Source organism: Camarhynchus parvulus, chromosome 8 (genome assembly GCF_901933205.1).
Source record: "Camarhynchus parvulus chromosome 8, STF_HiC, whole genome shotgun sequence".
In the NCBI taxonomy this organism is placed as follows: domain Eukaryota; kingdom Metazoa; phylum Chordata; class Aves; order Passeriformes; family Thraupidae; genus Camarhynchus; species Camarhynchus parvulus.
In genome coordinates this window covers 28,489,384-28,503,092 of record NC_044578.1, presented here as the reverse complement: position 1 = coordinate 28,503,092, position 13,709 = coordinate 28,489,384, and the positions used below count along the sequence as shown (strand labels likewise).

The following is a 13,709-nucleotide window of genomic DNA, read 5'->3' as shown; positions in this document are numbered from 1 at the left end:
GCCTCAGTTTTGGGACACTGGGATTCAGGGAGGAGAACCAACCATCCCCACGTTTTGGGAAAGATTCCTGCCCTTTCATCCTCACTTCCAGGCAGCTCAGCAACACCCCCAGAATGGAGGGTGGAACCTGTGGAACCCACAGGGGGGCTCAGGGCTTGACTGCCCCCCTCCTCCTCCCCAAAACCCTTGGGAATTCCATCTCTTTCCAGAGGTGGAATGCCACAGCTCAGCCCCAGAGCAGCCACACCAGGATCCTCTGGAGCTGGGATCTGAAAGGAACGGGGAGAAATGCTTCCCCAAAAACACCACCAGCACTTTTCACATCACTCTGGTCACAGCTCAAAAGCGCAGGGGAGGTGGCAAGGCCATCGTCTCGGACAGGTCAAAATAAACTCAGCATCATCATCATCATCATCATCATCATCATCATCATCATAGCCCACTCCCCCCACCCCAAACAAGGCAAAAATTAAAAAAAAAAACCAAGAAAAAGATTCATTTCTGGGTCTCAACGTTAAGAAACATAAAGTGTTAGACTGTACCTATTAATGCTCACTATTCCAACCATTTTTTTTCTTTTTAAAGTTTTACAAAATGAATTACCGTCACTTTTTAAACATTGTGTAAGAAGAAATGAGTGTGCACAACTCTACACTTTTCTAGCATTCTTGAACTAATTCACAAATGCGAGAAAATGGAAAAAAAAAAAAACCAAACCATGGGAAAAAACAAACAAACAAAAAAAAGGAGGATGAATGTAGGTAGTTTGATGTTATAAACTATACAGGAATGAAGCGCTTGTTGCCACAGAAAGAACAGGGATGGGACCTTCCCCCTGTTCAATTTTGCGTGCTAAGAGGGTCATTTTTTATTCTTTTATTATAAACACTATTAAATTCCGACTGCGTTTTTGGTTTTTTTTTTCTCCTTTATCTGAATATACAAGAACATTCATTATCAAATGTTCGTTATCATCAATACTACAAAGAACGAGACACAAATCGCAAGAAACAATGGAAAATGTTAATAAAGCTGAAAGAATCGTCGAGTTTTTTTTTGTGATTTTTTTTTTGTTTTTATTTTTTTTGAGTTTCTGCAGGTTTTTTTTTTTGTTTGTGTTTTTTTTGTGGGTTTTTTTTTTGTTTTGTTTTTTTTTTTTGGTATCGAAGTCAGGTTTTTCTGGGCAGAAAAGAGAAATAATAATAAAAAAAAAAAAAAGAAGAAGAAAAAAAAACCCCACAACACTCAGGGCTGGAGCAGGGGAGGAGAAGAATGGGGAGGACAAACAAAACCAAAAAATTAAAAAAAAATAAAAATAAAAAAGCAAAGGAAAAGGCAAGCCAACAGAAACTGGAGGCACCAAGTGGGGAACCCAGGAGGGGATTTGCAAAGTACCATGGAGGAGCAGGGGCAGCCCGGGCAGGGGAGCACAGGGCAGGGGGGCAGCCCCAGCGTGGGCTGGCTCCAGCAGGCCGTGGCTTGGCTCATTCCCAGGTGCTTTCCAAAGGGATTGGTGGCATTCCTGCAGGCAGGGCACTGCTGTGGCTCAGCAGGAGAGGCCTGAGCCAGTCCTGTGTCCCTGGAACGCTTGGACAGGATGGGTTCATGTCAAATAAGCTGGAGGTGGACAAAAGGCAGATGGGAAGACGAGGAGGAAAGTGGGAAGGTGCAGAGCTGGGGAAGGTGGGCAGCACCTCCCGACTGTCCTTGCAGGAAAACAACCTTCTCCATGCTCTTAGCACACAGCTGGGAGGCAGCCCCAGGCCCCTCATGTCACATCCTGCTCTGCCCGCTCTGCCATGGATGCCAAAGGAGCAGGAAGTGTCACTGCTGGCGTGACACCCCTGTGCTGCAAGGTGACAGCGTGCTGGAGCTGCAGCCACACCACCAAGGACCATTATTTTTTCCAGCAGAAAGGTTGAAGTATTTTTGGCAGAGCTCTAATTTTAAACCGTTTCTGTTTCATGCTGCTCCGCGCCGGCAGTTCCCACCTCGAGACCAGCACAAGCAGGGTGGGCATGGACATTCAACAGCGTGAGGTACTGATCCCAGGGCATCCTGGCATCCACCACGAGGTGCCAGACATCCTGCACCCTCACCAGTGCCACCACACCCAGGGTCTTGGTGCAGGCTGGCTCAGCCTCCTCGTGCCCACGGAAAGAACCGATGGCCACAAGTCCCACCCTGGCACGAAGCTGGTGCTGCCTCTTCCTGCTCTTCCACAGAAGCCACATCCTCCCAGCACCAGCCTGAAGGGGCAGGATGAAGCCTTGCTTGCCAGCCACCACTGCTTGTCCCAGCAGTGGGCCAGAAAAGCTGGGCAGAAAGTCCCGTGAGTCCTTCCATGGCCACTGCCCAGGTAACTCCTGGGGTCAAACCAGCAGCTCCAGCACCCAGACATGCCCCAGAGGGGCTGCCTCCCGTCCTACAGAGCAAACCTGTGGTGTGAAGAGCTACCAAAAGCACCCAAAACACTCACCCCAGCACTTCCAGCCCCTGGCATTCTGCTGCCCATCCCTCAGTGCACGCTTTGGGAATGCAGGGGGTGGCACAAACCTCTGTGGGTGCTGCCTGAACTGGGGAACCCAGCTCCTCCTGGAAACGGGAGCCAACACCCCGTGGCACTGCCCTCCACCACCAGGCTCTGTAGGTGCTGTGAGAGAACTGCTGGTGTCCCAGCAGCCATCCATGCCTGATCCCACACAGCTCCTGGAGGTGTTACCAGCGATGGCCGCTTCTCACCTGCCTCTGCCTCCCTTCCTTCCCTCCTCTTCTCCCCTCCAGCAACAGGCAGGCAGGACAGCAGGGCTCCACAGCTCATCCAGATCACAGCAGCCAGTGGGAGGGATGCTTGGCTGAGAAGGGCTGGTGGCACTGGGAATTTCCCCAGGGCTGCCAATGGGAACGGTACCTTTCGGAAGCGAGGGGGAGCACGCTGGCTCCTTCTACGTGTTGGGGGCTGTGCCACCTGCCCTGTGCCTGCAGCAGCTGAGGGACAGCTCAGGGAAGCTGCAGAGATGAGGAGGGAGCAGATTCCCTGTGGTGGCAATTCCCTACGGAGAGGTAGCGTGAAAGGAAGGGGGGCAGGGGCTGCCTGCTAGCGAGGGAGCGAGACGTGAGCGAGGTACATTTGTAGCTCCTCAGAAAACACCCAGCATGAGGCTGTACACTGCTCTGGGCTTGGTTTGTGGGGTGGTGGTGGTGGATTTTTGCTTTTCCTCCTTAAAATCCTTCTACCTTGGGTGGGAAGCGGGGAGGGGAAGGGAGCGGTGTTGTGGCGGTGGCAGGGAGGGGGAGAGCGGCTTCTACCCAGAAAAGAAAGGGAAGAGAGTATAAAGAAGTGTCCAGATTGGCTGAAAAAAGCATCCCGACGAAGAGAAGAGAAGGAGTCTTCTTGTGTGTGCTGATTGGGTTCACCTCCAGTCTGACTGCTGCGGTGTTAGGAGAGGCCCCCTCCTCTCCCGCCCCCGCCGGGGCCGGCTCAGCCAGGGATGCAATTTGCTGGGAGATCAGTTGGAGGTATCAGAGTGAACGCTGCCAGGGCCTTCTGTGGGGGAGGTCACCGACGATGGGGTAGTAGCGTCTTGCCAACCTCCATTAGCCTGAAGGGAGGGACACACACACACACACGGACATCAGTCACCCCACGGCACAGCACAAGCAGCCCTACCCACTGCACCCATCCACCTCGGATCCGCCCCCTTCTCCCTCAGCTGGGACCGGTGTAGGGGGCAAAGATGTCCCCTCTGACTCCCCCATCCCACCCCAGACCATAGGGCTGCATCAGGCTCCATCACAGGGCAGAAACATTTCTGTTGAAAACAGATTTTGATAAACTGCAACTGCTCACAGAAAGCTCATCCCTTAAAAAAAAACCCAGTGTATTTCTCCAGAACCCTGAGCTCTGGTTGTTTGGGCTTTTTAAACTCCTGATTATAACTCTTCCTCATATGGAAGAAAAAAATAGCAAACAGAATGAGTAGCCTGAATGTTATCTGAACCCAAGTGCTGTGAATATGCAGAACAAGCAGTGGGTCCCATGGAACTGCTGAGCCGTGCTGTGTCCCCCAGAAAAGCTCCACATCCCCGCCTCATCCAGGGAAACAGAGCCACAGAGGTGCCAACACTATATCCCATCTGAGGGTTCATGCAGCAAACCACGGCACACAACTTGTTTCCTTCTCCTAAAACCAGATGCAGAGCCAAATTCTCCAGGAGCTCCAGAGCTGAGCTCCGGAGGGCCCCGGCTGCCGCGGGCAGGAGCCGGCAGCGCGCAGAAGCTGCTCCTCTGCTGCTGCCATCCCCTCTGGAGAGGAGCAGATGTCGCACCCAACCTCCTCTGCTTGCTCTGACATTGATTCAGTGCTCGGCAAATTAATCCTTCCCGAGCGCTGCCCGAGCTCCAGTTGGCAGCAGTGGCTGTCCTGCTTTAGGCACGCCCGGGCTGCCTTGCCCACTGTGCCTGCCTGGCCTGTCCCACTGCCCGCTGCATCCTCCAGTGCTGGCCCTGCCAGCTGGGACCCTGCACACCCCACAGGGCTCAGGGGAGGAAATCTCCCCACCCCAGTGATACCTTAGGTTTTAAGTGTTTCTGTTCTGTTTTGGTGTGCAGCTTTTAGCTTTATATTCAGTGTTACTGGGATCTTTTCACAGGGGTGGTGAAGACAAAACAATCCTGTTCTAGCTGGAGACTCAAGGACAATCTCTTCAAACTTCAGGCCCAAAGCATAAACAATGTGAGAAGAGGAGGGTGGGCAAGCAAGCAAGGAGGATGAAACTTCATAATTTGAAGCTATTAATTAGACAGTTAACTCCTATGTGCAAATGGACTAAAACTTATAAAAATGTGAGATCTTGTCACCAAGCCCTCTTTTGCTTCCATCTTGGAGCCATCTGGGTACTGCCAGGGTGTGGCCTTTGAAGGCACTTCAATAAATACCCACTTCATTCCTTAACTCCATCCAGCCTCTGCTCCAGCTCCTTAAGGCACCATTGAGGTGCTGCTGCCCAGCCCCTGCCTGCCTGAGCAGCTGCTGTGATGGGAGCAAAGAGCTGGCAGGCAGGAGAAGCCACGTTTGAGGAGTCACACCACCTCCCAGCAGGACACACACAAAGCAAACAGGACAAGAGGTGTGTGCACACCCCTTGCTGTGCCCTTGTGCTCTTCCATACCTGCATGGCAGCAAAGGGGCTCAGAAAACAGCAGGGAAAGCAGGAATCACGACCTCAGCTCGCTCACAGGTTAGCAAACCCACTCTGCTCCACCTCGGGTGCAAGTGTGACACCAAACGATGCCCAAGCATCACCAGCCCCATGTACCCCATGCCCACTGCCCCCAGCAGCTCCCACCCAGAGCCAGGCCCTGACCCAGCATCCCTGCGCTCCCCAGGAGGCAATACCCACCCTTACACATCTTGGACTGCTGCAAGAGGCAGCAATTACTGTAGATTATCAGCCCGACAATGACAGGCCGCGTAAAGAGAGACACAGAGCCAACTCCGCCGCCCCGAGACTGGCATATTCAAGTACACTTAGGACATTAATAGCAATTTACGTGCCATCAGTGAGAGAGAACCACAATAGCTGTGCTGGCAGCCTCTTATTACCAAGCCTGTTATTTGTTGGAGTTACAAGCTATAATCACAACAGAAACTTTCAAAACCCTTATCTTGCGTGACGCACCAAATCTATTTCAGAGCCGTAATTGCTATGTCACCGGAGAGTTTGCTGCTTAATGCACTCAGATGCCATTTAGTGTTTGCAGGGTCGTTACAGGAGCAGGAGGGGGGAGAGGAGAGCAGTGGGGGCTTGGGGAGGAGCAGGGCTCTGGCCCTATTGTGCTCAACTATTTTTAGCCTTTTTCTTTTTTGCCTGCCAGCCACAGAAGCAATCGAGCGGCGGCTTCACATTCAGCACCCAAAATCCTTGGGAGGTACTGCAGATTGGGAATGAGCCTTCCTGTGCTTCAGGAATTTGGGTGGCTGAGCACAACCTCGGTTGCATCCAGTGGGAAGCCAAGGGGATGCTGGGGAGAAGCCAGTGTGGCCTGGGAAGGCCCTAAGTTGTGAGTCAAGTGATAGAAAGGAGGACCCAAGGTTGGCTCTGACATCTTGACGCCATCCTTTGGTATGGAAAAGTCCTCCATGAGGAGGCTGTATGCTTCCCCAGGCAGAGGGCATGCAGGAACCATCCCCGCTCATCCTGGAGTTCACTCCATGGCTGCATGGACCAAGCCACATGTGGGATCCATCCAGTTCCACCCAGATGGCTCTACCTCCTCCAAGCAAGGAGATCTCCTGGGGTTTGACTGTAGTAAATCAGTTGGGATCTCCCTCAAAGACAAGGGAGTCTTTGAGGAGGCTGTTCCTCCTTGCAGAGCCCCTGCACATGGCTGTGACTTCTTCAGGAGGGGCAGATGCCAAAGACAGAGCAGTGGTCTCCAGGACATCTCTTCAGATGTCACCTTCTGGTGCCAAAGCACAGGCAAAGCCTTGGGGACTGTCCAAATATGGAGCCCCAGTGAAAGAGTCCTGAAGCAACTGGTTTTGATGCCCAATTCCACAGGTCTCAGCATTTTTGTCACCTCCAGCAAGTATGGCTGGCCCCCTGCCCAGGCCTCCTGCATGGGGCTGGGAGACGAATTCTGCCAATTTCTAAGGACTCCTTCTGCTTAGCAAGGAGGCTGTCTCAGCACCCCACCTCCTGTGACCAAATCCTTGTCCCCCCAACAATGGCACAGGGTGTCAGAACAGCCTCCAAACACACCAGTTACCAGCCAGTCTGACAGAGCAGCCTCAATGCCTTTTCAGACCTCTCAGCTCCTAAGAGCTTTGTCAGGGTCTCCTTACAATATGCACTGAAGGTCTTATCACATGCCAGAGAATCCAGCCTGGTCATGGCCAGGCATCCCTGGTGATCAGAACACACCAAGGCACCCCTTATGGATGGAGCCTGTGCACTGAAACCCTGCCAGACCAACTTCCACATCCCAGCTGGTGGTCAGGACCATAAACCAAAACTTGACCATGATGGTGAACTGCAGCTGGCTGAGAAACAGAGCAACAACTTTTTCCCCAAGACTCAGCTTTTTAGAGCAAAAGATCTCAGGTCAAATAAAGGAGCTCTCAGCTTCTTTCTGTACCAATCCTTGCTGACAAGAGTGGATCCAAAACTCCCTGTCACACCCTGCCACTGGCCACCACCATCCAGGTCACACACACTGCTCTGTGAACAGGCACAGGTCTGCACAGCAGCAGTTTTAAATCAAAACCTTCACTTTCTCTGATGAACTTGAGAAACAGCTCATCTACATGTTTAAATCATCTGTAAATTAAATTAAATCCAAAACCAAATTTCTGAAAGGCTTTGAGATGACTGTAGTTCACTCATTCAGTAGCATATGGGGGAAGTAGAACACTTGGTGGATTTACAGCCATAGGGCAGTGGCAGGAAAGCTGATGTTTTGGGGTAGGACACTCCAGGACTGTGGCAATAAACATCCAACTTCTACTGGAACCCAACAGAACCTGAGCTTTCCTAAATGCTTTGAAATCCCTGCTCTTGGGGGACCTCCTGGATACACATGTGGACCTCCATGAACAAACACTGTCCAGACAGCCCAGACATTTAACAACTCTCACCTCAGGGTGCAAAACCCTCAAAACAGCCTCAAAGTTTGCCTTTAAAAGGAGTGGCTCAAACCCCAAACCTCCCGAAAGGATTTAACATTTAACAAATCTCACCTCATGGCGCAACACCCTACAGCCTCCAAGTCTGCCAAAAGGGGTGGCTCACACCCCAAACCTCCCGAAAGGAGGGGAGGTCTCTCCTTCTTCTCAGTGTGACCCAAGGCTGGGTAACCACAGGACAGCTCCTCCACTGTCCCCATCCCTTGCTGGGAGCGGTGCTGTCCCCACCTGTGCAGGAGAAGGCTCAGCTCTGTCTCTGCCTCAGCCGTGGGTCACAGCGCTGGTGATGGCTGGGACATTGCCCATTATCCTGCTAATGATGCAGAACCGGCTCCAGCCCTTCCCGCCCTCGGAGCAGCCTGTCAGCCACAGCAGCACAGCCTCCCAGGGAACTGGGCTGTGGGTAGATCCCTCTTCTCAGCTGTCACGACTTACACGCATTTAAAAATTCATCCTCCACCAAGGAAGGCAAACCCCGAGCGCTGTCTCTCCTGCCAAGGTTTCCAGCAGTGGAGCTGGGCAACCTGCCGCTGACTGCCCGCTGCTGACGGGCTCCAGGGATGGCTTAACCTGAGCCCCGTGCAGACATCACTGTGACAGGGCTCCTGACTGGGTTTCGGCTCATCTCCTCCCAGCAGCTCACGGGGACGCTCGGGTGATGTGGGGACGGCAGCTTTCTGTGTCACAGTCAGCTCTGCTCCGCGTTCCTCCTCGCCATGGAAGCGTTCAGGGAAAGGCAGGGAAGCCCTCCCTGCCTGTTGGACACGGTCACCCTGCCTGCACCGAGGAGATCCCCAGCACCAATGCTTCCAAAGGGGCAGCCACACCTCAGGGTGCACAAACTGGGACCTCAATGGATGGGAAGACATTAAGTGACATCCTGGTTGGGATACAGGGGAAACAAACAGGCAATCCAGAAGGTGCTTCCTAAACTGCTCGGCTCTGTACTCCCTGCCTCATTCCCCATGCCTACCACAGCTTTGTGGGGAATTGAGGAGTCACCCACATGGTGCAGTCCCTTTGCCAACCTGCCCCTCTCTTGACATCATCCAGAATGGGTCCATTTGGGCTCCTGCCCTCCCTGAAAACCAGCCAGAGAAGACAACAGATGCCGAACATGCCAGGTCCCCGTTTGGGATGCACAGAGGGAACTGCCAAGCCCCTGCCACTCTCAGTTCACCAGTTCTCATTGCTACTCAGGGGAACGTTGGCTCTCCCACAGAGAACCACAGCCAGAAACACCAGCCCAGCTCTCCTTGTCCTGTTCAGCTTTTGAGTTTTTGCTCTCTCTTCCTTCTCCTCTCCCCAATCACCCCCTCCCTGCCTCACAATCCCCGGGAGCAACTCTCCCCCCCCTCCAAATTTTGGCTTAACCCAGCCCACTGTTATTTTCCAAGCCAAATGCAACTGGAATCAGCTCAGCCTCTTTCCTTGGGGGTATTTTAATTTATACAAAAGTATCATCTCTTATCATGATCAGCCTGCGATTCATTTACTCTCCAAGTATTAAAAAGCCAGAAAGGGAATAAATTCAGCACACGGAGAAATTAATGCGGAACGATAGGCTCTTTCATGTGGCATTTCCAAGTGCCGTTTTTGCAAGGGGCTTATGTAATGAGACATAATTATCTGCACATGTTCAATTACATTACTTCACAAATCCTCCCTGCCTCTGCCTCCTGACGTCAAGCCGCCCACTAAGCCCCGGCGCCCGCAGGAGAGGGGAGCAGAGCCCCCCGTCCCAGGGCACCCCTCTCTGCATGCTGGTGGTGGCTGTCCTGCAAGATGGTCACACGCCAGGTGACAACGGCCCAGTGCACTGCAGAGTGATGGGACTGGCTGGTGATGGCACCGTGCTGGGGCCACCACCATCCCACCCAGAGGATCATCACCTCTCTGACCAGTTCAAGGCTATCTCAACCATCGGCGTCCCCATGTCCAGGGCCAGCTGTCTCCTCCTCTGTGCCACCCTGGACACCGCTGCCACCACCCACTCAGCGCTCGCAGCCTCCTTTTCCAGGCTGCCCTCCTCTCCCAGCTTGCTGTCACTGCTGCTGAGAGGGTGGACGATTGATCTGAGAAATGAAGTTGGATTGCTGTCCCGAATCTACACTGGGTTCTCCTTGTGTGTGTCTGATCGATTTCCCCCTGTGCGACACAGCTTGTCGCTACGAATTTTCATGCTAGTCAGAACCCGCCAGCGCACCCAAGAACAAGGAGAAGATGCTCCAGAGACCGCCCTCCCCCTCGCATCCTCCCCCAGCCCGCTTGGGCGAGGTTTCCTTGGGTTGACGCTGGTTGGCTTTGCAGGCTTTTTTCCTCCTTTTATTCGCAACCTCCATCGCCGCCAAGCCCGCATCGCTGCCGCGCTCTCGGACCCTGGCCAGGGATGGCTTATTTTTAACCATCCAGGGTGGTGCCACCAGCATGGAGCCACCTCGTTTGCGGTGACATTGCCCACCACGGCTACGGGAGGTGTCACCTGTTTAGCAGCTCCGTGCGTGGCCGCAGGTGGCGGGGAGACGCTGATGGGCTGTGACAGTGCGAGACGCCAGCTGCCTGCGCGCTGCCTGCCCCGGCACCGCCACTTTTTTTGTGGGCAAAGCTGCGCCGCTGGCGTGACCGATACTGAAACAATAAACTAGGTGACCGTAAAAGCAAAGACAAGTCCTACTAAGTGGCATTCTGAGCCCTATGGCTTTGAAATAATTGGTAGTGAGAGAACAAAAATGATAAAAAACAAAAAACAAACAACCCAAAAGACCAGAACCCGAGCCTGTTTTTTTTCTTACACTGATGCCCTGCGGACTATACATCTGACTTGCCGCGAGTCCGTCACTGTATCCTCCTGTCTGGCTGATAACATGGCGAAGGGTATCCACCTAAACAGACCAACAACAACAAAGACACGAATTAGAGGGAAGGAAAGGTAAGTGGCCAAAGCTGCTTCCGTTCATCTTTGGCAAGATAAAAGCAAACAAACACGAATAACAATGATCGCGGTCACCATCGTAATAAAAATAAAGGTGGACATTCGAAGAGGGATCAAAGAGAGCCGCAGCTGGTCTTGTGGAGAGAAATGAGCCAGAGGACCTCTCCTGCCTCCCTCACCATCCTCTGCCTGCCCCAGCAGCCCTGTCACACTCTCCTTGGTCCCATGTCCTTTGACAGAAAGAGTGGGGAGGGAGAACAGCATGACAAGTGCGGGGTGGCATCTCCTGGAGCACACTGTTGCAGCCATCTCCAGCATCGTGCTCAAGGACCCACCTTCCTACCCCTACCCCTTCCACCCCGACCCCAAGCACTGCTCACGGCAGCAGAAGGAGATCTTTGGAGTTGGCTGAGCGCCTCCACTGTGGAGGGCCCCGAAAGGAAATATACCTACCATGGCAAAGGCACCAGCAGCTCTCCTCTGGGTGCCCCGTTCCTCTCCCTCACACCCCAGCCCAGCCCCACCGGTGGCACACGTGGTGAGCACGTCTCATTGCCCATGATGATGTGTGCTCCACGTCCAGCCCCAGGGGGAGCAGCCTCAGCTCTAGAGAGTTCTCCTCGCCCAATGCAGAAGTGTCAGAGTGGCTGTCGTCTCTCAGCACAGAGCAGAGCCTTAGATGCCAGAGAGGGGACTCGTGGCATATCTGGACATCGGATGGGAAGTGGGAGATCTGAATGAGATCCTGGCTATTTTAAATTCTTTCTTTTTGCCCCAAGCATGCTTCAGCATTGCTGCTCAAAGCTCCCTTGCTCTCTCCTCCTGGCATGTACAGGGGTGGTGTGAGTGCCTGTGCTTTGGGGAGGTGGGGAGATGGTCAAGGGTGGCTTTTAATTATAAAAAAATAAATTTAAAAAAATTATCTACATATTTGAACATTTATTGCCTTTCAGCAGACACCTAGTTTGGCATCAAAGGAGTAAGTGGAAGTCTTGGAAAACGAGACACCAGTCCAAACATCTGGCCCATTCCCTTGGAAGAATAAAGCAAGCAGAACCTAAACCTGAGCTGCTTTTGTTTGACTTTGTGCCTGTTCTTCTATACCTTCTCTCCTCCTAGTACGACTATCAAGCCAGAGCCAAATGCATTCACAAAGTGTGGGCAAGTCTCCTCAAGACCATGGTTGTTGGTTTGGTTGGGTGTTTGGTTTTGGTTTCTTTTGGATTGTTTTTTGGTTTGTTTTTTTTCTTTTTTTTCTTTTGGTGGTTGTTCCTGTTGCCTTTTTTTTTTTTTTGTTGGTTGGTTGGTTTTTTTGGTTTGGTTTGCCTTTTTTTTTAAGCGTTGGTTGGTTGATTTGTGCTGGTTGAGATTTGCTCTTTTCAGACGGGAGGGAGAAGTGCCAATACAACCAAAGGCTCCTCCAACACTAATGCATTCACTGGCAGTACATCGGATGGGTCCCTACCTGTGACTGCACGTTGGCTCCAACCTGGGCCCCTTGGTAAGAATCCCCATTGAGAGACTGCACGCTCATGAACAAATCTCCAGAGTTTGACATGTTAAAAGAACTGGAAGAACCTGGAAAGGAAAGAGTGAGGCACCTGAATCACAGAAAGGAAAAAGATCCACCCCATGACTCTCAGCCAAGAGGAAGGAACGACATGCAAAGCAACCACAAAAACAAAAACACACAGTCAGGTTAGTAGTATGAAGAACAGAGCAAGCAAAAAAAAAAAAAAAAAGGATGCACTCTTGAGGTTATTCAAAGCCACATGTTGTTACAGCTCAATGCCAAGAACATTCTTCAACAGCTCCTCAGCTGGAGGAAGGATTCTTCATGCTTTTGACTGAGACAAACAAAATACAGCCTGGAGGACTCTGACAGCATCAGAATCCTTCAGACAGCTCTGAAGGACCCCAGTTGTTGGAGGTGTCCACCCAGAAGACTGTACTAGAGACCAGAATTATCCAGACAAGCCCTGCTATCAAGAGCAGAAGCCTTTGCAGCAGGTGAACCAAGCCCATGCTGAGAAGCTCAGACAGGGTGGGTAATTCTAGCCCGTACTGCTCCCTGCAGGGTGAGACATCCAGAGCCCACCCAGCCCCACGGCTGGAGCTTTGGCTGAGCCACGTGGGGCTCTGTGAGGGAGTGGTGCATGGGGTTTGCCTTCGGGACATCAGGAACCCATTACTGGTGGGAACTGCAGAGCACCAGGAGAAAAGGCTCACAAAAATGATAAGGCATCTGGGTTAAACTCCCAGTGCCCATCATGCTGGCAAAAGCCTTTTGCTGTGAGAGAACACAAGGGTGTCACAGCCTTCCTGGGCCAGCTGCCCCAGAAGAACAAGCTCTGGAAGCAAATTCCCCACTGCATGCACCAGTCATCAGTGTTACGCTAAAAAATTGTAACAGTGAAGACAACTGGGTGGGATCAGAAGAAAAAAAAATCATAAATGAAAAGAAAAAATAAATCCTGCCTTTGCAGAAATAAAAGTTTTATGCCTCCAGCTTTGAGAGATATCTGAGCACCTCCTCAACCATTAAACAGAAGAAACAAACCCATCATGTAACTGTAAGGCAGGGAAGGCAGCAAGGGGGTTAAAAATAAATAAAAAGGTTTTATGGGATTATTTCAGAATTTATCGTGCAGATCAGCGCGTTAAGTGTGAGACAGCTCAACGTGCAAGGTTTAGTTATACATGACGTTAGCCTTGGAAAGGAGAGACTTCAGGGGCCCAGGTCAGCTATGCTTTCAGCTCCAGTCCCAAATATACTCTCATCATCTACACTGCCATTTCCAGCTTGGAACACTGGCAACCACAGTCCTGGTGGAATTGCCCAACTATGGCTCATGTGCATGCTCTGAGAAATGCCTGGCAATCCCCCTCCCTTTGCTGGGCAGGGAAGAAACCCACCTCTGACAGAGGTCAGGGAGCAGGTGGGAGACCTATGCTGGAGACTTTATATCCATTACATTCTCTGCTGCTCTCTTAGTGACCAGCTCTTTTGTCAGGTGCTGGCAGTTCTCAGAATCCAAGGGAAGCAGAAACATCACTGCTAAATACAACACCCAAGACAGCCCAGAGAA

The 13,709-nt window shown here is 52.0% G+C and overlaps 1 protein-coding gene across 2 annotated transcripts in view; it reads right to left on the bottom strand.

The window, feature by feature from the left end:
- Positions 1-1,147: 1,147 nt before the first annotated feature.
- PBX1 (PBX homeobox 1) overlaps positions 1,148-13,709 on the bottom strand; it is a 130,956-nt gene continuing 118,394 nt past the window's right edge. The window contains exons 7-9 of one of the 2 annotated variants that reach the window (XM_030953457.1): positions 12,086-12,198; positions 10,481-10,570; positions 1,148-3,602 (exon numbers count right to left, since the gene is read on the bottom strand). In XM_030953457.1, the coding sequence (XP_030809317.1) occupies positions 3,510-3,602; positions 10,481-10,570; positions 12,086-12,198 (296 nt within the window). In that variant the 3' untranslated portion in view covers positions 1,148-3,509. The remainder of the gene's footprint in view (positions 3,603-10,480; positions 10,571-12,085; positions 12,199-13,709) is intronic. The other variant, XM_030953458.1, reaches the window with a different exon arrangement.